Genomic DNA, 22,585 nt, shown 5'->3' on the forward strand with positions numbered 1-22,585 from the left:
CCGCTATAGGCCTACATTTGAAGTGGCAGTGAAATTTGCTAGAAACAAATAAACATCCGTTAGAATGAGAAACAAGTTCTGACACAATAAACTTCAGTAATTTCTAATGTAATTGTGTAACCATGGAGATTGTTGCAATACATGTCATGGATATTCTTCCCATCGGTCTTTACGTCATCTCTTTACTCTTACTTTTCTTTACTAACTTTGAACCTCCAGAAGACCACTTAAGATCAATACAGTGTTTGATTCCATTGTCTATAAATTGGGGATTGTCAGAGTAGATTCAGAGTAGATGGTTTGCTCTCTTGATATAGATTTAGAGTTTATTACAAAAGCAATCTGTCTGTCTCAATACTAGGCCCGTTCTCTCCGCAAATGAGGCCAGTTTTGGTTTGTTGAAGTAATCATTTCAAACCAGAGCTGAGCCCAAAATCATTGCAGGTGTTTCTGTTCAAAAGCGAATAGTATGGAAGTTTGAAAGTAAGATTCCATTATTTGTAATGGGACAGAGTTCAGACATTAGCAACAGTATCCAACATTGGTCTGATTATCTATTACACACACAGACAGCAGAACAGTTTTCATTCATGGTCTGTGAACAATCAACTATGGTAGTAGATGGTGAAATTCACTTTGCTCTAACATGCCACTTAACAGAAGGGTGAATTACAGTTCAGAATGGATTTAATTTGGAAGATTATGTTACTGCTCATTCACATGTCATCCTTCCTTAGGTTCGTTCTACAAAGAAGTTAAATGCACTTTCTCATTGAAATGTTATTGAAAATAATTTGGAATTATTCTTTTCGTTCTTACATTATATACAGGTATTCCAACGTCGTGTTGATGGTTCCGTTGACTTCTATCGTAACTGGCAGAGCTATAAAGAAGGCTTTGGTGAGCTGGACCATGAGTTTTGGTTGGGAAATGATAAGTTGTATGACCTCACCAATCAAGGTGACTATCAACTGCGGATCGATATGGTGAACAAACATGGAGCTCCATACTACGCAAAGTTTGACTTGTTCCGGATCAACGATGAAAGTGCCAATTACAGACTGTCTGGACTGGGAACTTTTAATGGAACTGCAGGTTTGTACAAACTATAGGTTTCTCTCTGTGTTTGTTGTTTACAACTTCACTGTACTATTAAATGTCATGTTCTGTTTTTTTTTTTTTTTCTTTGGATGTCGTTTATTTTTCCGGTTCCTTGCTGGAAGCAAAGGAACCTATGCAGTCAAGTTTGTGTGTGTGTGTTTGTATGTAATGAGAAGGCGTGTTGTAATGAGAAGGTGTGCCCTATTGGGTTTGACGCTGAACTTATGAATATTAATGAGGTTATAGAGCCAAACCTAAAAATCTTTACATTGCAATAACTCCGCAACATTAAGTTGGATTGTAGCCAAATTTGGTTTAGAATTGTTAGTTCATTGCTGGCCCGTACATATAGGCCTAAATTTTGGGGCAATCTGGGTCTAAAAACTTCCTAGCCCCTTTTTTGGGCCAGGTCTGCCCACATTTTGTTTCCACCTCAAATGCATTTTGGGACACATTCTTTGGGTCCGAATTTGAGGGGCCCATTACTTTTTGAACCAGTTGGGCCCACATCTGTGATCTGTAAAGACATCACATAAATCAAGCATAATTAGGCCTACTGACAGTGAAAATGCTAATACATAACATGCAGTTCATAAACCGAGCAAAATGACAGTCAATGCAGCAATGAAAAGACATAGAAACCATGTTCGTACAGTGACATGCTGAGGTATCACACAAAGACAAGCACAACTTGCTAACAATGATAAGCTGAGATATAACATGACTCAAATATAACAGTGATATTTGATGTAGACTGTCACAGAGATTTAGCATACATGTTCTGCTATATGATGATATGTAATGTAGACTGTCACAGATTAAGATGAATGTCCTGCTATGTAGTGATATGTGATGTAGACTGTCACAGAGATTAAGCATAAATGTCCTGCTGTGTTGTGATAGCCTATGTGATATAGATTGTCACAGAGATTAAGCATACATGTTCTGCTGTACGGTGATATGTGATGTAGACTGTCACAGATTAAAATGCATGTCCTGCTGTGTAGTGACATGTGATGTAGACTGTCACAGAGATTAAGCATAAATGTTCTGCTGTACGGTGATATGTGATGTAGGCTGTCACAGAGATTTTATAAATACCCTGCTGTGTAGTGATATGTGATGTAGACTGCCACAGAGATTAAGCATAAATATCCTGCTGTGTAGTGACACGTTAAGTAGACTGTCACAGAGATTTAGCATACATGTTCTGCTGTACGGTGATATGTGATGCAGACTGTCACAGATTAAGATACATGTCCTGCTGTGTTGTGATATGTGATGTAGACTGTCACAGATATTAAGCATGAATGTCCTGCTGTGTAGTGATTTGTGATGTAGACTGTCAAAGATATTAAGCCTACGTGTCCTGCTGTGTAGTATAATGTGATGTAGACTATCACATTGATTAAGCATCAATATCCTGCTGTGTAGTGACATGTGATGTAGACTGTCACAGAGATTTAGCATAAATGCCCTGATGTGTAGTAATATGTGATGTAGACTGTCACAGAGATTAAGCATTAATGTCCTGCTGCACAACTAGTGATATGTGATGTAGACTGTCACAGAGATTAAGCATCAATATCGTGCTGTGTAGTGATATGTGATGTAGACTGTCACAGAGATTAAGAATATGTCCTGCTGTGTAGTGATATTTGTGATGTAGGCTGTCACAGAGATTCAGCATAAGGTCAAAGTTCATTTGAGGTCAATAGCTCCTGGTTAACTTAGTAGTGTAAACTTTGCACTTACAGACTTAGAAGTGGAATGTAGATTTGCTTAAAATGAGTAACCCTTATTGATTGTAAAGAGGTAAAAATTCATTGAGGTCAACATTGATAAGTACTGAAGACTTTGTACCCAGGCTCACATGGTGTTAACTTGGATGCGTCTCACACATTGTATGTAAGTTGCCCTTGATGAGTACAAAACCTACTAATACTGTCAAAGATCAAAGGTCATTAAGGTCAGCATGGATCAAAATCTTGTAGCACCGCTCAGCTAAGTGGATGAATCATGTGGATGAATCAAATTATATGAATTTCTTATTTGGTATATTTTGGAATTCTTGATGCCAACTCAGTGGTGCCAATTTGAATGAATGTGGCATTGACTTGGTTGTTATTAAGTTCATTATGTAAACCTTTTTTAACAGGGATTAATTTAGTTGGCAGGGATTCACCAAACTTTTTTGGTTTGTGGTTCAAATGTTTTTTGTTGAAAAATGGAGATTCTTCAATTATATATTACCCCAACGTTTAGGGCTAGAGTATGTTTTTTGTATAGTCTCTGTACTGTAGGTGTCAGGTTTATGTTGACTACTATATATATGTACTGTATAGTATTGAGATAAATTGTCATCCGTAGTTACAGAACATGCTGCAAGGTTGTAAGAATAATAGTTGTGAAACAGAGGGAGTTACGTTACAATATAAAAATTAAACTTTGCTTTATTGGAACTCAATTGTGTTGTGACAGACGTACAATTTGCAGATGTAAATCCATCATAAAAAATTGTATGTCCATCACACAAGAACTTTGCGAAAATATCCCATGAAGGTGATCAAATTTAAATTTGATTTTACTGCTTATTCTAGTTTAAGGTCTTATTAACATGATGCATGTAAGCTTTTAATTGTTTAACATTCCATATCCCAGCGATCTACAATAAGATTTATAATCTGAAAAAAAATCACTTTTTCTACGTATGTCCGTCACAGGGTGGTTTTTTTTAACAATTTTGTGCGGCTTATAAGGAGGTAAAAAATGAAAACCCCACAGAATAATATTGGAAGGCAGATGACACACAATGTCCAAATTAAAAGTTATCTCATATAAATACTCATTGAGATATGAACCAATAAACTATCCAAAATGTACGTCCGAGTTTACGGAACTGCCCAGATTCAACATATATCCAATCATATTTACTAATTGTTTAATGTGTCTATATTGTGATAGGTCCCTTAATTGTGATTGATTGTAGTCTAAGGGAATATCTTTACTTGTTTAATTCACAGACACAGATGGAGGTATCCGTGGAGGTTCTGCTTTGAGTCATCATCTTAACTCTGCCTTCAGTACCTTCGACAGGGACACTGATGATAAAGACAGTACTAACTGTGCTGTTAGTCGCCATGGAGCCTGGTGGTACAAGAGCTGTGCATTTTCTAACCTCAATGGTAACTATATGGCAGCAGATGATGCTAAATCAAGCATACACTGGCGTAATCTACCTGGAGGTTGGTATCACATCAAATACACAGAAATGAAGATAAGACCCGTCTAGATACGGTTCTTTCCAATAAGTACTTGATAAGAGGATCAAAACTAACAAACACACTGGAATTCAGCAAATATATCATCCATATCAGCAAACAGAAATGTCACAGATAATTACCCAAATTCCACCCCCCCCCCCCCCATGCAGCTCCTCAAAACTACTCTAAACAGACACAGACACACCCAGGTGTGTTTTACATTCAGACTGAGGACCCCGTTGTTTCTTCCACTCTTTACGTACCATACCCTTCACAATACCCCTTAACAATGACATTTTTCTGAGGACCTGTTGATTCTTTTCATCTGAGGACTTGCAATTTCTTTGTTTTTAGAAAAGAAAACAAGTACAGACACACATATTCTTATATTGTTATCAGTTATGAGACAATGATATTATATACTATTGTGTAAACAGGTATAAGTTCAGATACGTTTCTCATTAACAATAGTTATTACCCATATCATGGCATGGGATGGAATATTGGATGGGATAGTCTGTTGGAATTTAACATGCATTTCTCACAAAAAGTTACATCTTAAAAGGTTGTGTTGCTGAATCAAATGCAGATAATTTTTTCTTTCCTCTAAGTATAGTTTATCTAAGCGTTAATAGATTGCATAAAATGGTTTTACACAGAATTTATTATCTTGGCTCTCTGTATTCCATTTGAATTACTGTTTACATATTCAAGTTGGATTTTTATTGAGAATTGATTAGTAAACAACTTTCCATCAGACGAAGGGGCGCTCAAGCATTTTGACAGAGTGCACTGTAGTATTAGTCCTGAATCAAATTAACTCAATAGCCAGATCAGCTTGGTTGTAGATGCACTGGGTGATTCACTAGTTCAACGTGTTATGTAGATAAGCTGCTAATGAATACATGGGTTGGGTATAAGGATGATTACCGAAGGTATGTTAAAATGCATGATTAAATGGGTTAGGAATGTATGATTATGTAAGATAGTAGTATTTGCAATTTCCTGAGGATCACTTATAGAGACATCATCATCATCATCATCATCATCATCATCATCATCATCATCATCATCATCATCATCATCATCATCATCATCATCATCATCATCATCATCATCATCATCATCATCATCATCATCATCATCATCATCATCATCATCATCATCATCATCATCATCTCCCTCATCATCATCATCATCATCATCATCATCATCATCATCATCATCATCATCATCATCATCATCATCATCATCATCATCATCATCATCATCATCATCATCATCATCATCATCATCATCATCATCATCATCATCATCATCATCATCATCATCATCATCATCTTCATCATCATCATCATCATCATCATCATCTCCCTCATCATCATCATCATCATCATCATCATCATCATCATCATCATCATCATCATCATCATCATCATCATCATCATCATCATCATCATCATCATCATCATCATCATCATCATCATCATCATCATCATCATCATCATCATCATCATCATCATCATCATCATCATCATCATCATCATCATCATCATCATCATCATCTTGAAGTTGTTAGGGTAATTGAAAAACTTTTACCATTGTTTAAAATAGTGTTTATGTTTAGAGCTGTTGAATATGCATACATGTATAATGTTTTCTCTTTGCTATGCGCATACTGTGATTGAGCTTATTTCGATATTTGGTGAAGGACTCTTTGTTAACTTGATTTGGTGACTTTAAGTAAGTCTTGTACAGTTTATTCTTACGTTTAATTGAGACAAGGAGTCCATTTGTAATCCAAGGTTGATTATTCTTTAGCCTTTGCCGTACTCTATACAGTGGGAAGCAGTCTGAATAAGCCTGGCTAAAATTATTATTGAAGGTATTAAATGCAGTGTTGGTGTTATTTGCCAAAAAAACTTCACTCCAATCAGTGCTAGATATGCAGGAGGCAAAATGTCGGATATTATGTTTAGATTATTGCGAGAGTAAATTGGAGCATAACCAGGTATAGAACTTGACTTCAAAGTAGAGTGTAAAAAAATAGGAAAATGATCACTGATATCAGTTGTGAAAACACCAACATGATTCACCTTAGCACCAGCATTTGTATTATTTAAGTTGTAAGTATATTATCAATAAGAGAAGAACTGTTAGTAGTGACTTTGGTGGGCTTGTTAATAGTTGGGTGAAAGCCACAGGCAGTGAGGTTACTAAGGAAATAGTTTGCGGCTGGTTTACAAAGATCAATATTAAAGTCTCCAGCAGCAGAAATATCACTTAAAATATCATTATGTATAAGATAGGTTAGTAGTTTATGATAACATGGATTAAAAATGTATGGTTATGAAGGTAAGTAGTTTATGATTACATGGATTAGCAATGTATGATTTTTTAAGATAGGTTAGTAGTTTATTATGACATGGATTAGGAATGTATCATTATGTAAGATAGGTAAGTAGTTTATGATTACATGTATATGATGATGGTGATTATGTAAGATAGGTAACCAGTTCATGATTACATCAGTGTATTGATGATTATTCAGAAGGGAGGTAAACAGTTTATGATTACATCAGTTGATGATTATGTGAAGTTGTTAAAATTATTACATCAGTTGGGTTATGTAAAGGATATAAGACTAGTGATTATATATTTGTTTGTTTAGAATGAGAATTTGCCGTATTGTTTCATGTTGGTTTAAAGGTCACATTTGCAGCATTGTGTATCTATATTATACAGAGTCCATCATACTGCTGTCTCTACACAGCCCAGGCTTTAAAGCAGTTGATTGCACTGTGCAGCATGTTTCATTTAAGATATTATAATCATCATTGTGTATTTATGTATTTATCTATGTGTAACTCAGTGCAAGATTTATTGAATATATGTAGCATGATAATTATCAATACTACTTCTGTCCATGTTCTTTGGTCACTTCCCCCATTCCCTGCAGCAGTCCCACCAGCGGTGCTGCAGGCTGCGATCTAGCCTGATGCAGCAATAGCATTTTCCCCCTCCCCTTCCTCACTCCCTGCCACAGGCTCACCAGTGGAGCTGCAAGGCGTGATATAGTCCTGGTGCAGCAATAGAAATCCCCCTCCCCTCCCCCACTTCCTGCCACAGTCCCACCAGTGGTACCTCATGACGCGATCTAGTCTGATGCAGCAATAGAAATTCCCCTTCCCCCACTCCCTGCCACAGTCCCACCAGTAGTACCGCAGGGCACGATCTAGCCTGATGCAGCAATAGAAATCTCCCTCCCCTTCCCCACTCCCCTGCCACAGTCCCACCAATGGTGCTGCAGGGTGTGATCTAGCCCTGGTGCAGCAATAGAAATGTTCCCCCAGAAGAGAGTCTTCATTCAACTAAGCCCAATCATGGTTTGGATTTGGCTGAGAATTTGTGTACATTTTCGTCAACGTCATACTGAGGCTTTCTCTGTGGAGGACATGGTTTTGTATGGATTCTCAGTTCGATGGAGTATCATGAGAGAACTTTAAGAACTGAACATCTTTTTAAGAAAACTAATAAATATTGTTATTGTAAGCACTTATCTTCAGGCGGTTATCGGTCATACTCACCATAGGGCCCTGACAAAACGAGTCCACACCAGCTGCACTGACCTAGTTACGGCACTGCCCATACCACCCACCCCCCCCCCCCTCCTCGCATCCTCTCCCATTACAAATTTTCGAGATTAATCCCAAGTTCTGAATACAACTTTTTCGTAAATCATAAAAGGCCCATTGATTATAAATTCCCAATTATCAGTTTTACAGTCAATTACGAGATCATTATGATGAAGAGACATAATATTCAAAGAACGTGAACATCAGAAAGAACTTTTAGGATGAATGTAGACACAAAATAATTAATTTTGGCATTTAGACCGCTAAACAACTCTGTTATCGCCCCAGGTTGTGTTTCTTTACCACAGTCTTTTAATATTGGAGAAAACCAGTAACCTTTCATACATCAGAGGCCTATCAATTAAAGCGGCTGGGATACTTAGTATAACACCCTGTCCAGTTCGTCCGTCAGATAGAACACATAAACTTAATAGGAAAACAAGACTTACCGCCTGAAATATTTTTCTTCAATACTCTAAAAGTTTAATAATGATAAATAGTGTAAATGTTGACCAATGGTGCTCTGCTTTTTGTATATAAAGATATTAAGAATAAAATTTTAGTTGAGTTAATACAATTGATAAAACATTAACATTTTGGCCTATATGCACCGACGAGCTGACTTCATCAGTCATTTAGCCTTAAATTCAGAGCTTTAGCATATTTTAAAACTGAATATCTCGTAAATCAGAAGCCCTTAAATTATTCATATTTCTTGGATAGTATTTTTGAAATAACAAGACAAGTCATCCGTTAATGTAAATTAAACTAATTAGTTTACTCTCTTCTCGATAACAACACTCGTAGGCAGGGACGTAGCTAAGGCCTGATGATGGGGGGGGGGGGGAGGGGGGGTGTAGTGGCTGAAATTCCAACTGGATGGGTTTTGGAGCCAGAAAATTCCGTCTGCTGCCTTGTACCCCCCCCCCCCACTCCCCCAGCACTAATCGTCAACGATACGGTCAGTCAGTCTTTCGCGACTGCATTTTTGCTCCGAAATTTTTTTCGGTACTGTTGTATCACTTGCCCTCACTTCACAAACTTATTAATCATTCTGGTTAAGCGAGTAAGCAACTGAGTATAAGTTATCTGCTTGATAGGCTACATAGACTACTAACTACAAAAGCTATGTTAATGTAACAAAGAGGAAAACAACAAATTTTCAACAAATTATATTCGACGACATAGTGAAATTACCAATAAATACGGTGCTTTTTCCTAGCGCGCTATATTATTTTCTTGGGGTGGGGGAGGGGGTGAGACTATTTATCACTCACATGAAAAAATATCAATTTTTCATTTCATTCCAACTGAGCATTTGGAATTAAGTGAACAATTAAAATTTTGCAGAAAAAGGTTGAGTTGACGAGATACGATAAGTTGTCAATTAAACATTTTGCCAAAAAAATATTTTAATTGCTCGGTCGGAATGAAGTAAACAATTGAACATTTTGCCAAAAAAATGTCCATTTGACGAGATAAGGTAAGTTGTCAATTAAACAATTTGCAGGAATTTTTTCAATTGCTGAGATGGAATGAAGTGAACAATTGAACATTTTGCAGTAAAACGTCCAATTCACGATATATGATAAGTTGTCAATTCAACATTTTTCAGAAAATTGTTCAATTGCTCAGTTAAAGCAACTGAGCAATCCAACATTTTTCTGTTTTTTGATAAGATTTTATCTAACCAATTTACTGAAAAATTTCACCTTATGGGGCAAAGTTTTTCTTATGTTGATGGCACTTTTAAGCTTCCGTAGATAAGCATTGAGCATTGAGTCGGAAATTCCGACTGTCGCACTCAAATTTTCCAACTATCGTAAGTTTTACCAAGATGGGGGGGGGTGAGACACCCCACACCCCCTCTAGCGACGTCCCTGCTCGTAGGTAGAAAAATGGCACAACTATTGTATTACTATTGCTGAATATCGGTTTTGATTTGGCGGCTAATGGCCTCCCCCATTACTCTAAAACCATCCCTGAATAGCCGAACAGTTAGTCACCCCATTCCACTCCCCCTCTCTGGTCATCTGGTCCATAATTTGATTACTTAGGCTATTAAATTAAGTAATCAAATTAATTAATTTGATTAAAAATATGATTAATTTGATTAATCAACATATTTAGGTTGATTAAACAGATTATTAATTTGATTAAACAAATTATTAATTTGATTAAACAGATATTTAACTTGATTAAACAAATTATGAATTTGATTAAAGAGGGAGACAGACTGTTTGCTAACAACTACTGTGTGCATGCTACAAACACTGGTTTTGCGAGCAGTCCAAATACCAATAAGGTTAAGCAATTTGATAAACATCGGACAATTCTTGGAGTGGAAACAGAAATTTTGTCCAATGACAAGGTCAAGATTTCATTCCCAATCTATATTTTAACTGCTAGCCTATTCTAGTTATATCGTCAATGGAAAAGTGATGGTTATTCATATTTTTTATTAATTTTAGCAATAAACGGCTGTTAGCAATTAAGGATTGGATGATTTAGAATCTCTCGTTCATGGATTGGCGCACAGCGTACTAGAAAATTTCTGGTTTTAAACACCCCCCCCCCCCAGATCACCGGAAATGGCACATCTCGGGCTTGAAAATGACCAACTAGATGTACACTTTGCCTGAGAACATCCTTAAGGAGGGAGTATGCCAGTTAAGTGACGGTCATTATCAACTGCCATTACCCATGAAATTGTCTCAGGTTTTTCCAAATAATAAATGCATGGCTCTATATCGTTTGAATCAATTAAGAAAGAAAATGGAGCGTAATAATACTTATGCTAAGGATTATGTTACCTTTATGCAAGACATTATTGACAAGGGGTATGCTGAATTAGTTCCTACTTCTGAGCTAAATGCTGATCAGGTAAACTATATTCCTCATCACGGAGTATATCACCCTAAGAAACCAGGAAAGATACGTGTCGTATTTGATTGCAGTGCAAAATTCAAAGGAATTTCCTTAAATGATCAATTACTTACTGGTCCTAATTTGACCAACGATCTACTTGGTGTTCTCTGTCGTTTTCGTCAAGAAAGAATTGCATTTGCAGGAGATATAGAATCAATGTTCTATCAGTTTAAGGTTAATCCTGAACAGCGTAATCTTCTAAGATTCCTTTGGTGGAGTGAGGGTAATTTTAATGGTGACCCTATGGAATATCGTATGACTGTACATTTGTTTGGAGCAGGATCATCTCCAGGGTGTGCAAATTTTGGCCTAAAACAAATTGCATTAGACTATGGTTCTAAATTCGGGGAGGATGTAGCAGGTTTTGTGAATCGAAGCTTTTATGTGGATGATGGTCTTAAATCTGTTGATACAGTTAATAGAGCTGTAGACCTTATTTCTCGAACGAAACAAATGCTACATAAGGGTGGCGTTAACTTCACCAAAATTAAGTGTAATTCTAAGGCTGTGTTGCAATCAGTTCCTGAGGAAGATCTTGCGGTTGCTTCCGGGCATATAGACCTCTCCTCAAACGCAACTCATTTGGATCGGGTTCTTGGAGTACAATGGTGTATTGAATCAGATGAATTTCAATTTAAGATAACACTTAGGGATAGCCCTTTGACACGGCGTGGTATCCTTTCTACGATTGCTTCGGTGTATGACCCGTTTGGGTTTATAGCTCCAGTTGTGCTTCCAGGAAAGCAAATCTTACAGCAATTATGTTATGATCATTTAGATTGGGATAGTCCCTTGCCAGATGAGCTACATAGTAAGTGGGAAAAGTGGAGGATGGGTTTATCTAAGTTAGAAACCATCAGAATTGATAGGTGTTTTAAGCCTGTTGAACTTGGCACCGTTACAAAGACAGAACTGCATCATTTCTGTGATGCTAGCACCATTGGGTATGGTTACTGTTCTTACCTGCGCATGACTAATCGTGAAGGTAAAGTTCATTGTAGCTTTGTTCTTGGAAAGTCTAGGGTTGTTCCCCGTAGGCCTGTTACAGTACCACGCCTAGAGCTGACTGCAGCTGTATTGCCGGTAAAAATGAGTGCCTTGTTGAAACAAGAGTTGGAGTACAATTTTATCAATGAATATTTCTGGTCTGATAGTCAGGTAGTCCTTGGGTATATCAATAATTTCCCAATTTTTTTCCCATCTATTAACCCTTTTGACGATTGTCACCAGTCACACATCATGTTCGACCTCATAGTATCTCCATTGCTTTTGTAGGTGATTCTACGTCGCGTCCCACAATCATGACCCGTCAGCCCCACTTTTCAAGATTTTAAGCCCATTATTAGTTCAGAATTGAAAATTCACATTTCTCGTGAAATAAATTCACTTCAAAACATACCCATAATGTTGCACAAAATTTCATCTATGGACAACCAATACAGAAAAACCTCCTTCAACCCCTGACAGACCGGTCAAGATTGCACGAGTAGAGGAAAGTATTTTAGGAATGTTGGTCAGGGAAATTTCGAAGATTCAGACACAGTTAATTTATTGGTGCATGGGCGCAGATCCATCTTGGATAATAGTGGGGACGCGCGTCTGTTCTCGGATACTATCTAAGCGGAGCGCGACCAAAAAATATCAGGAGACAAATAACCCAAGTAGACTTTTGTATACGATGGGTCTCGGGTCCTCTCCCAGAAAAAAAAATAGACTGCCGCCAATGCGATTTCCGTCCTCTATTTAACAACTGTGGATAAATATAATAAAATGAGAACTGGACGTGAAGCTAGCTCAAATTGGCAACACACAATGTGAGTTGTTAACGATTGTTTTGTTCGCACTCAGTCCGTTTTGCTGACCACAATTTACCAGTCTCTTGTATAGATTATGTTTCACATGATTGAATGTGTTAATACTTCAGCGGAGAAGTCACGCCTAACAGTGTCATTAGTATTAATTCTCGTCTTTTATAGCATGTCATTTGCACAACGCTGGATCAAACTGCGCCAAAGTTCAATACAGGTGAATTTGAAGTGCAACGTTTGGTCAAGACAAATTGGTGGGGACACGGTATATCATGTCCCCCCCCCCCCCCGACTGAAAATAAGTTGGTGGGGGCGCCTCCCGCTGTCCCCGTCAGGATCTTTTTCCATGTATTGATGTACAAATATTAAAACCTCTTATAACGGCTACTTTAAATCTTCGTTGAAGGAAATGAAAAAAATACCAGATATTTCCGAAACCGAACACTACACACATAGACAGTTTGAAGGTTCTTCATCCTGGAACGTCATTTTCATGCTCACTGATGTGATATCTGCTGCTAATATATATGATATCTGCTGTTTGCTTTACAAATTCGAATGATTGAAATAAGACTGAAATAAATAACAGGGGAGAACATGTATTACTCTTATACCGAAACCCTCCACCCATCGAAATGTGGGGGGAAGTGTCCCTCGTCCCCCCCCCCTGGATTGACGCCCATGCCTTCAGTGTGCTACATGCAGGTGTGATTTTGTCTTTACCCTGATCTATATCTTTAATGATAAAACGGTTATATTGTCAACGGATGAGTGATCGGATATCATATTTTTAGTAAGTTTTAGCAATCTCTCATGCATCAGTTTGATTCTCTATAAACCATCGTTTTATTAATTGCTAAAAAGATTCATGAGTAAACACACTGCCTCTTTTCAACCTTCTCTTATCATCATATTATTTTATTTATCTTTGCTCTGTTGCATGCATGTATAAGATTGATATATCTCTTTTATTGTATTACACAAGTGATCTCTGCGATAAAATGGATACATAGATATATATATATATATATATATATATATATATATATATATATATATATATATATATATATATATATATATTAATATAAAAACGGTTGGGCAAACAATACATAATTTAGATGCAATCAACCGTGTTGGCCATAGTTAAACTATATATATATATATATATATATATATATATATATATATATATATATATATATATATATATATATACAAGGGCGTAGGAACCGGGGGGCTGGGGGGCGCCAGCCCCCCCCCCCCCCCAGTGAAAAATGTGGAGGGGCGGAAGTATCATTCCGCCCTCCCCGGTTCGCAAGTCAGAAAACCCCTTTTTCATTTCCAAATGAGAAAAAAAAATCTCATTTGGAGCACCAAATTGCATCTAAGGCCAGGTGAAAATACAAAATTAAGTTTACAAAATGGAGTGGGTGTTGAAGTGTGCTATATTGCACCAAATTGCATCTGAGGCCACCTGGAAATGCAAAAAATTCCAAAGGGGAGGGGACACCCCTTCCCCTTAGACCCCTCCCCCAGGCTGGCCATCAGTCTTCAGCCCCCCCCCCCACTCAAAAGTACCTTCCTACGCCAATGTATATATATATATATATAGTTTAACTATGGCCAACACGGTTGATTGCATCTAAGTTATATATTGTTTGCCCAACCGTTTGTATTACTCCATTGTCTCATATCGTGGAGGCAGTCTTCTATTGTTTGATAGTACCATTCAGGGGCGTATCCAGGATTTTCCAATGGGGGGGGGGGCGCCAGGCATGAATGATCGCCGTCCTGGGGGAGGGGTGTACAATTTTTGCTTTCGAAGAAGGGCTGAAATGCAAAATGGTGTCATATGCATGGGCGGCGATCCGTACTTCCGAGTGGGGGGGGGGGGGATATGACCTTGTTGGCTATCTAAGCGTAGCGCCACCATGGGTTGGCGCGAAGCGTACAAGAAAAGTTTGGGATTAACAAACCCTCTAGATGGCCGGAAACGGCACTTCCCGAGGTTTCCAAGCGGCATATACCCAACTTTAAAATAGGGATGTCATGTCCGAAATATCTCATAATCAGGATCCAAAATACTTTTTTTTTAAATTTCGGGTGTTATTTTGGGAAAATTGCCCCTGTCAATCTTGTTTCAGGCGCAACGTTAGAATGTTCGAGAGCTCTTTTATATTATTCGATGAAGAAAATGGCCTCATGCAGGCTATTATAGGCCTATACACATGCAATACACAATTACACATAGTTACATTCCTAGGTACCGATTGCTAGGGCATCCGGGTGAAACGTGTATTAAGCATTACCCTGGTTACATGAGATTCTCAGCTGTTCGAGGGAACATGTACGTGTGTAGGCCTACTAAAGGGCCTATATGAATACTATGAGGGTGCATATATGTACTATATCAATACCGTGGGCGCTATAATACATTTTGTTGTTATAGGGCCAATGAAGCCTACAGTCAACTATTTTTGCTTTATAAAGACGCTTTATTTGAAAAGATCGCACTGCGTTTATGGTAGGCGAGAAATGAAGCTAAATAAGAGCCGTACATTAACGAAGATGCATAAATGTAGGCATGAAAATATTCTTATCCCTGGCATTTGGTGGGGGGGGGGGGATATGGTGCATTACATCCCCTCCACCCATTTTCATGGGGGGATATATCCCCCCTCCACCCAGGATCGCCGCCCATGGCCATATGTGATCCATTTTTCGACCTTAATAATAAGCAACATTTCCAGTAAATATGGACACAAAATGCACAATTTAGTATGGCTGGCATGTCACTTAGTGTTTATAGTGATAATACAAACACAATTACCATCTATGTTTCTAAAACTATTATGCCGCCGAACTTCGCCAGAACCTTTTTTTGGCAAACAAAAAATAAAGCATACGGGAGGGGGGGGGGGGGTTGAGCGATCACGGACATCTCACATAAAGGTCGTCATCAATTTTTTTTTTTTTTTTTTGCTAAACTTTTTTTTTTTTGGTGACGGCCAATAGGGGGGCGCGCGCCTGTTGCGCCCCCTGGATACGCCCCTGCCATTGGAGGCCTATTATATGCTTAGAAGTATAACAACTTACTTTATATGGCATAATAAATTCAGTGGTTTCACACTACACCCATGCAGGGAGTTTAAATGGCAACTACATGTTCCACCGATTTTGTTAAGATAAACGACGTCAAAACTTGGATCCCCACGTATACATTTGAATACATTTCAGAGACCTATAATTTCTCTTATTGTCGTTATTATTGTGTGTTTGAGTTTAATGTCGATACGAAAGTACATGAAGTATCACTTTTAAATTACAGAAAGGGGCAAAAGGCATCCCCCCCGCCACGAATGGGCACTTATAATTTATTGAAGAAGGCATGTTTGAGGTACTTTTTAAGGAAAAGTCACCAAGGAAAGAACCTGGGCAAGAAAAACCCAAAACCGAACCGACTAATTCGCTCTTAACCCCAGCCCCTTGCCTAGAGACTGTGGCTGTGTGCCCATCGCCAGGTGTGTATCACGATTCCCCCTAGAAGGGTAACATAAATGCTACGCATGTAATTAGCCAAGAGGTTGAGGTTATTCACAAAACAACGGGGCACTTGCCTTTTGTGCCCCTGATTGTTTCAAAGTAAATAATTATTAAGAATTCATCTATAAAAGAATATCTGAAAATGTTGAATCAAAAGAAGAAAACCAGAATGGCGATCGGTGATTATATAGAGGTATATTATATTTATATATTGTAATCATATATATTATATTTATATATTATAATTATAATATCACTACACTGTAATTATGTGTTCAAGTTCTCAAACCTGATAAACAAATGAACTAACGCCATGCAGTCTGTAAGACCTGGTAAAAAACAACTTGTGTGAAATTACGTAATAATCTTCGACCAATGGATTAAGCTATACAGTTGATGGAGAAACTGGAATTTTTAAAACTAAGAAAAGGCTCCACCACCTTGATACTATTTCATAACACTATGGAGAGACATCGGTCACTTTTAAGAGTGGACTGTTGAATAAACGTTTTGAAAGTTTTTTTTTTGCTTTTTTCACCCACTCTCATTTGGCTTAATGTCCTCTCCTTGAAAGTTAAACAATTTTACCAATTCAATTGTAAGGAAACGAAAGTCCTTGGTGGCAAAATAAAACCACAGGCAGGCGCGTAGCCAAGAGGGGCGAAGGGGCAGCCGACCCCCCCCCCTTAAGCATATTTTATTAATTTTTTTTTTAAAGTTTTTTTATGATATCGCTAGTATTTTCAAAAGAGAAAATGCTAAGATGCAACTTACAAGGCCATTTCCAGCAATCTGGGAGGCATTTTCAGCCAAAATTTTCTTGTACGTTTCGCGCCAACACATGGTGGCGCTACGCTTAGATAGTTTGCAGAGCCGTATATAGAGATACGGCTCTTATAGATTGCAATGCCGAATTTACAGTTTCGCCCCTCCCTTGGCAAATTCCTGGCTACGCGCCTGACCACAGGCAACCGCAAAAGTTTATCCATTAAAACAATTTAATAGTATAGGTACGGACGGAGATTGTTTCCCTTTAATTGCGTATGATTATGACGATTGTAAAATACCTGCAAAAATTGAAAGCTTATCGGGGAGAGCATTAATCCATGTCATGTGACAGGATTATTTCAATTTCTCTAGCTTATGATGATCTATGTGGTGGGAAGCATGGGCACTTTATTGTCCTGTTCAAGGGCGTAGGAACCGGGGGGAGCTGGGGGCGCCAGCCCCCCCTCCAGTGAAAAATGTGGAGGGGCGGAAGTATCATTCCGCCCCCCCCCCGCTTCGCAAGTCAGAAAACCCCTTTTTCATTTCCATATGAGAAAAAAATCTCATTTGGAGCACCAAATTGCATCTAAGGCCAGGTGAAAATACAAAATTAAGTTTACGAAATGGAGTCGGTGTTGAAGTGTGCTATATTGCACCAAATTGCATCTGAGGCTATCTGGAAATGCAAAAAAAATCCAAAGGGGAGGGGGACACCCCCTCTCCTTAGACCCCTCCCCCAGGTCGGTGATCAGTCTTCAGCCCCCCCCCCCACTCAAAAGTACCTTCCTACGCAACTGGTCCTGTTTGTGTTGAAACTCGTCTAGACTTACAGATCATGTTACTTTTATCAGTTAGTGTGTAATTCAATGGGGCCTGTAATAGGCGTATGCTACTTTCAGTAAACTTTCGCAGAACTGGTTGCTCTTAAACTTTACGTTACGGTTGTCTTGTCAGGGGTCGCGTCGAAAGTAAGATATTCTCATCCTGCAAGTACATTGATATTTCAGTAGGTTTGTGACCATTAAAGATAAATATTCACTAAAAGTTATGTTGTATGCATTACTGTCTACAAGGAATTAGCCTAAACTTACGGTTGGTTCTAAACATGATAATACAGAAGTTAGTCAGGTCTAGGCCTATACAGTATATTGACGTCAAAATGTCTTACTATTTAGGCATTATCAGCTATACTAGGCTATAGCCTAGGTTAGGTTGAAGCCTATGAACTTGAAGCAGTTTGACACAGGACTAATTCTTCTTTTTCTTAGGGTCGTGGTTACGATACAGAGTCTAGCACTAGACTATCACTTCAGATCTCAACTGGGGAAAGCATATTCAAAATGTGTGTAACAAAGGAAATAGGATATTGGGAGCTCTTCGTAGAAACTTATCCCCTTGTTCGAAGGATGCAAAATTGGCTGCATATAAAGGTCTCCTCCTGTCAGTATTGGAATATGCCAGTTCTGTCTGGGATCCCCACCAAGCTTTCTTGCAGCACAACCTCGAAAACATTCAGAGGCGTGCAGCCCGTTTCATCGCTTCAGATTATTCAAGAGAGCCTGGCTCTGTCTCATCTCTGTTACGGGACCTAAACCTGGTGCCCTTGGCAGAGAGGCGCAGACAAAGTAGAATCATCTTATTTGCTAAGGGCATCTATGGTCAGGCTCAGATCCCTATTGACTGCCTAAGAAAGCCTCTGCGTAGGAGTCGGAACATGCACGATATGCATTTCTGCCAACTGTATGCCAGTACCAATTGCTATAAGTATAGTTTTTTTCCAAATACAATTAGGGATTGGAATAGTCTGCCTTCAGACCTCATTAGTAGTTCCAGTGGTTCTGTGAATCCTGTCACTTATATCAGTACTCGGGTCAGATCTAATTAATTACTCTCTTGACGTGTGTGTGGTGAGATATTGTCCCATTTTGCGGATGTGTCACCGTATCGAAGACGAAGAAGACTAGCTTTAGATGTAGCCTATGTTGTAGTGTTTCACTATAATAATAGCTAGGCCTCTGCTGCAGAACTCGAAGTTACTTTGGTGCACTAAAGTAAGTTAGAGTTCTTAGACTGAACAAATAAATTATTAAAGTAGGCCTAGTACTGACACTGAAGATACTCATTTATTTGAATGTAATGATAAATTATTAAATAAATGTGGTGCGAGCACACACGTTCAGCCGGATTATACAGTTGTTCTTCGGCCGATTCGAAGTAAGCTTGCACATTCATATGGTACGGATTCTAAAGTCAGGCCATAAATGTTTCTTTCCTTTACTTTTTCCTTAATGGTCAGTTATAGTTTGCAAAAATTTGAAGAAAACAAGTTGAATGATTTTCTAGTGTCCTCCGATGCACATGCATGCCTATACCCTAATACAATAAACAAAATAAATGAAATGAAATGAGAATCTAACCAAATCCCTTACATTTTGAAAAGCATAACATTAAAGGCATTGAAGACTCGCCCCAAACCGCGTGCGGCCATCTGAAAAAGTTAACTTCCTTTTGCTTGCAAGTGACGTTTTGTTTGTGTCGCTACAAAATGCAAACAGTATTGAAACGTGATACTGTACCTTGTTATCTTTAGCTGGACCTGAGATGTACATCGCTGTATCGTTCATACCATGTGCTGTGGGTATTGACCGCAGCTGTATGTACTGACTGTACACTAGTGTCTAATTACCGACGTCCGGTAGCAAGCTGTGTGTGTATTTTCTGGGATCGATGGTGGTGATTAACACTTGTGTTACACCTTGTTCAAAACAAGGTCAGATTACCGGCATTAGACTTTTCTTTTTGCGCGAGTCTTCACACCCTTTAACCTACAAAGAAATCTAACTATGGTTACACACGTGACTAGTCATATTGTACTGTAGCAATATGCCTAGTCTAAAGTCAATTAAGGATAATTTTAAATACAGTAGTCCATAGCCTACAATATTTTTAACTCAGGTATGATTCATGCCAAATGAAATTCTTGTGATCATTCTCATGTCGAACTGGTTATTGTTCACAGTGTTGCCACAGAATCTGACTGTCAGCTTACCAGTACTGTATTCCTGATTTAACATGGCAGCTCCAATACCCATCAGGTGAGAACCATGAATGCTTTTCATCAATCTGTATTTATTTGTTTTTCATTAGAGAACAGAAATATTGTTTTCCTTCCTCACTTTCTGTTTTATATTTTAAAGCATAAGAATTTTAACTTGGAAACATGGACTAGAAACTGAGCTGCTTATGGGACTACTTCATTATTAATGAAAATGTAATACTTGTGCTATTCAGTGAAATTGTATGCATAATTCCATATGCCTACACTTAAGCAAATATTTGAATATGGTATTAGACGGTAAGATTACCTGATGTTTATAATCTTATCTCTATAACGAGCGCAGTATATATATTTTGGAAGACAGTGTACTTTTGTTTGCTGCAACTACGTTATTACTAAAAAGTTTGTAGTAAATGCAGTTAAACTACATGATTACTGATTACTGTTCATTGACTGAAAGATTGTAAGAAGAACCTAGATGGTGATAAAAATATGTGTGAATTTAGATAAATTCTAGCGTGTTTTTTCATCTACAGTTGCATACATTATTTCAGCTGGGATAAACTGATGACCATTAAATACTGTATTCTCCTGTGATCAATTTCTTTGGTTCAGAACATAATGTTTGTGCATCAATTCACTCTTTTGCATTTTGCATTCAACTCTTTTGCATTTGTACTTAGTAAACACTTTTTGCATATCAGTTGGAGTAGCAGCCTACTGTAGCAGCCTTGCTGTACTAGTGGTACATTTCATACTCATTAATGCAAAACTTTAGAAAATACTACAGTCATAATGTCTCTAATTTCCTTTTCTCTTTTAATGGAGACAAATGCCCTTTAAGTTTGAAGCATAAAACATGTTTTTTTTCTATTTGAATAAAAATGTAGCCCAATCGTGATTGATGGAAAGACGGCATATCTTTCTGGACAGTCGGGATTGGATCCTGACAATAACTTCAAGTTAGTACCAGGAGGCATTGAAGCTGAGACTCGGCAAGTAAGTGCACAGTACAGGCTCACTTCATGACTCTCTGTATTAAATTAATTAATGCTATTAATTTGTTCTACACAATAAACTTTCATAAATTTGAGAAGCCTTTGACTAAAGAAGAATTTTTAAGATTCCAGCAATGTAGGCCAGTGCCTAATATTCAAACTTTCAAAACAAATTGTTCTTGCACAAAAAAGGAACCAAGATTAACGATAATTTAATTGCTGATAGAGTTTATTGTTGTTGTTTGTGCATGTACAACTGGAAGATTAGAATTCTGCTCTATCAACAACGGTGGCAGAAGTTAAGTCATTACTGTGAAAGTTGATATGAAGGAAACCGATTCACAAAGTTATGTGTATGGAGAAAATTGTCATTAGGGTACTAACTTTAAAGTTAAGTTGTCTAAGAATGAAAGTGTTTTAATTTGTGACCTGAATAACTAATAAGTATACAGTAACAACTTGTGCAGTTACACCCGGGACTGGAGAGGAGAAAAGAACTGGTTGAAAAATGTAAATGTTTCCAGAATCACATTGTCATATTATTGATTGATTGATTGATTGATTTATTTGTTTATTACGTGAATATATACAATGTGATAGGAAGTCCTCTAAAAAACATTCAGATGGTTAACAAAGTAGAGGACTCCCTGTAAAGAAAAGGAAAAAGTAAACTAAATATATAAGAAAAAATGAACATGTTCAATTAATAAGATGCAATAATTTTTTGAATAAAGTTTCTTCTGAATGATTTTGCAGAAGGTTTATTTGTAATATTGTCTGATAGAGAATTCCATGTTTTGATTGTACGTGCCCTTAGTGATAACATCCCCATTGTAGAATTATACCTGTTATAATGTGCATTGCCTGAAGATCTGGTATTGTAATGATGAATATCACTGTTACATATTAAGTAGTCATTAAAAGCATTTGGTAACAGTCCATTCCATGCCTTATAAGCAAATGTAGCAAGGTTAACCCTATTAAGATGTCAAAAGTTTTTAACAAATTAGAACGCTTAAAAAGAGGATTTGTGTGGTCCCGTGGTTTGGCATGTGTTATATGGCGGACAGCTCTCTTCTGTGTAATACAAATGGGATTCAGATTGGTATATCTAGTACCAGACCATATGTTACAACAATACGTAATATGTGGCTGGACTAATGTCTGATAGAGAATCTTTAAAATGTGTTGTGGCAGATAATGCTTAAGCTTAGCTAAAACACCGGTGTTTTTTGCAACTTTTTTACAGACAGTTGTAGTGTGGTCACACCATTTAAGTTCGTGATCTATATATACGCCTAAAAATCTAGTACTATTGACTTGTTGTAGTCGTTTACCACCCATAGTAATATCAGCATATTATTGCTTGCTGTAGGCTTAGAGAAGTGTGAAAGCTGAGAGTAATGCCGCATTTCTGGTATTGTAGCAATTGTAAGTTTTACAGCCGACATCCTAAATAATAATTGCGATGACATTTCAC

The 22,585-nt window shown here is 37.8% G+C and overlaps 2 protein-coding genes and 1 long non-coding RNA gene across 4 annotated transcripts in view; 2 read left to right on the plus strand and 1 right to left on the minus strand.

The window, feature by feature from the left end:
- LOC139973550 (uncharacterized) overlaps positions 1-22,585 on the minus strand; it is a 287,989-nt gene that overhangs the window by 166,649 nt on the left and 98,755 nt on the right. The gene's annotated exons all lie outside the window — the stretch shown is intronic.
- Positions 1-22,585, plus strand: part of LOC139973546 (fibrinogen-like protein A) — a 132,146-nt gene that overhangs the window by 29,258 nt on the left and 80,303 nt on the right. Inside the window, exons 5-6 of the mRNA XM_071980306.1 lie at positions 831-1,095; positions 4,125-6,821. Of these exons, the coding sequence (XP_071836407.1) occupies positions 831-1,095; positions 4,125-4,393 (534 nt within the window). The 3' untranslated portion in view covers positions 4,394-6,821. The remainder of the gene's footprint in view (positions 1-830; positions 1,096-4,124; positions 6,822-22,585) is intronic.
- Positions 17,924-22,585, plus strand: part of LOC139973545 (ficolin-1-like) — an 84,965-nt gene continuing 80,303 nt past the window's right edge. The window contains exons 1-3 of the mRNA XM_071980305.1: positions 17,924-18,059; positions 20,069-20,144; positions 20,998-21,106. The gene's annotated coding sequence lies outside the window, so the exon portion shown is untranslated. The remainder of the gene's footprint in view (positions 18,060-20,068; positions 20,145-20,997; positions 21,107-22,585) is intronic.

Source organism: Apostichopus japonicus, chromosome 9, assembly GCF_037975245.1.
Source record: "Apostichopus japonicus isolate 1M-3 chromosome 9, ASM3797524v1, whole genome shotgun sequence".
Classification (NCBI taxonomy): domain Eukaryota; kingdom Metazoa; phylum Echinodermata; class Holothuroidea; order Aspidochirotida; family Stichopodidae; genus Apostichopus; species Apostichopus japonicus.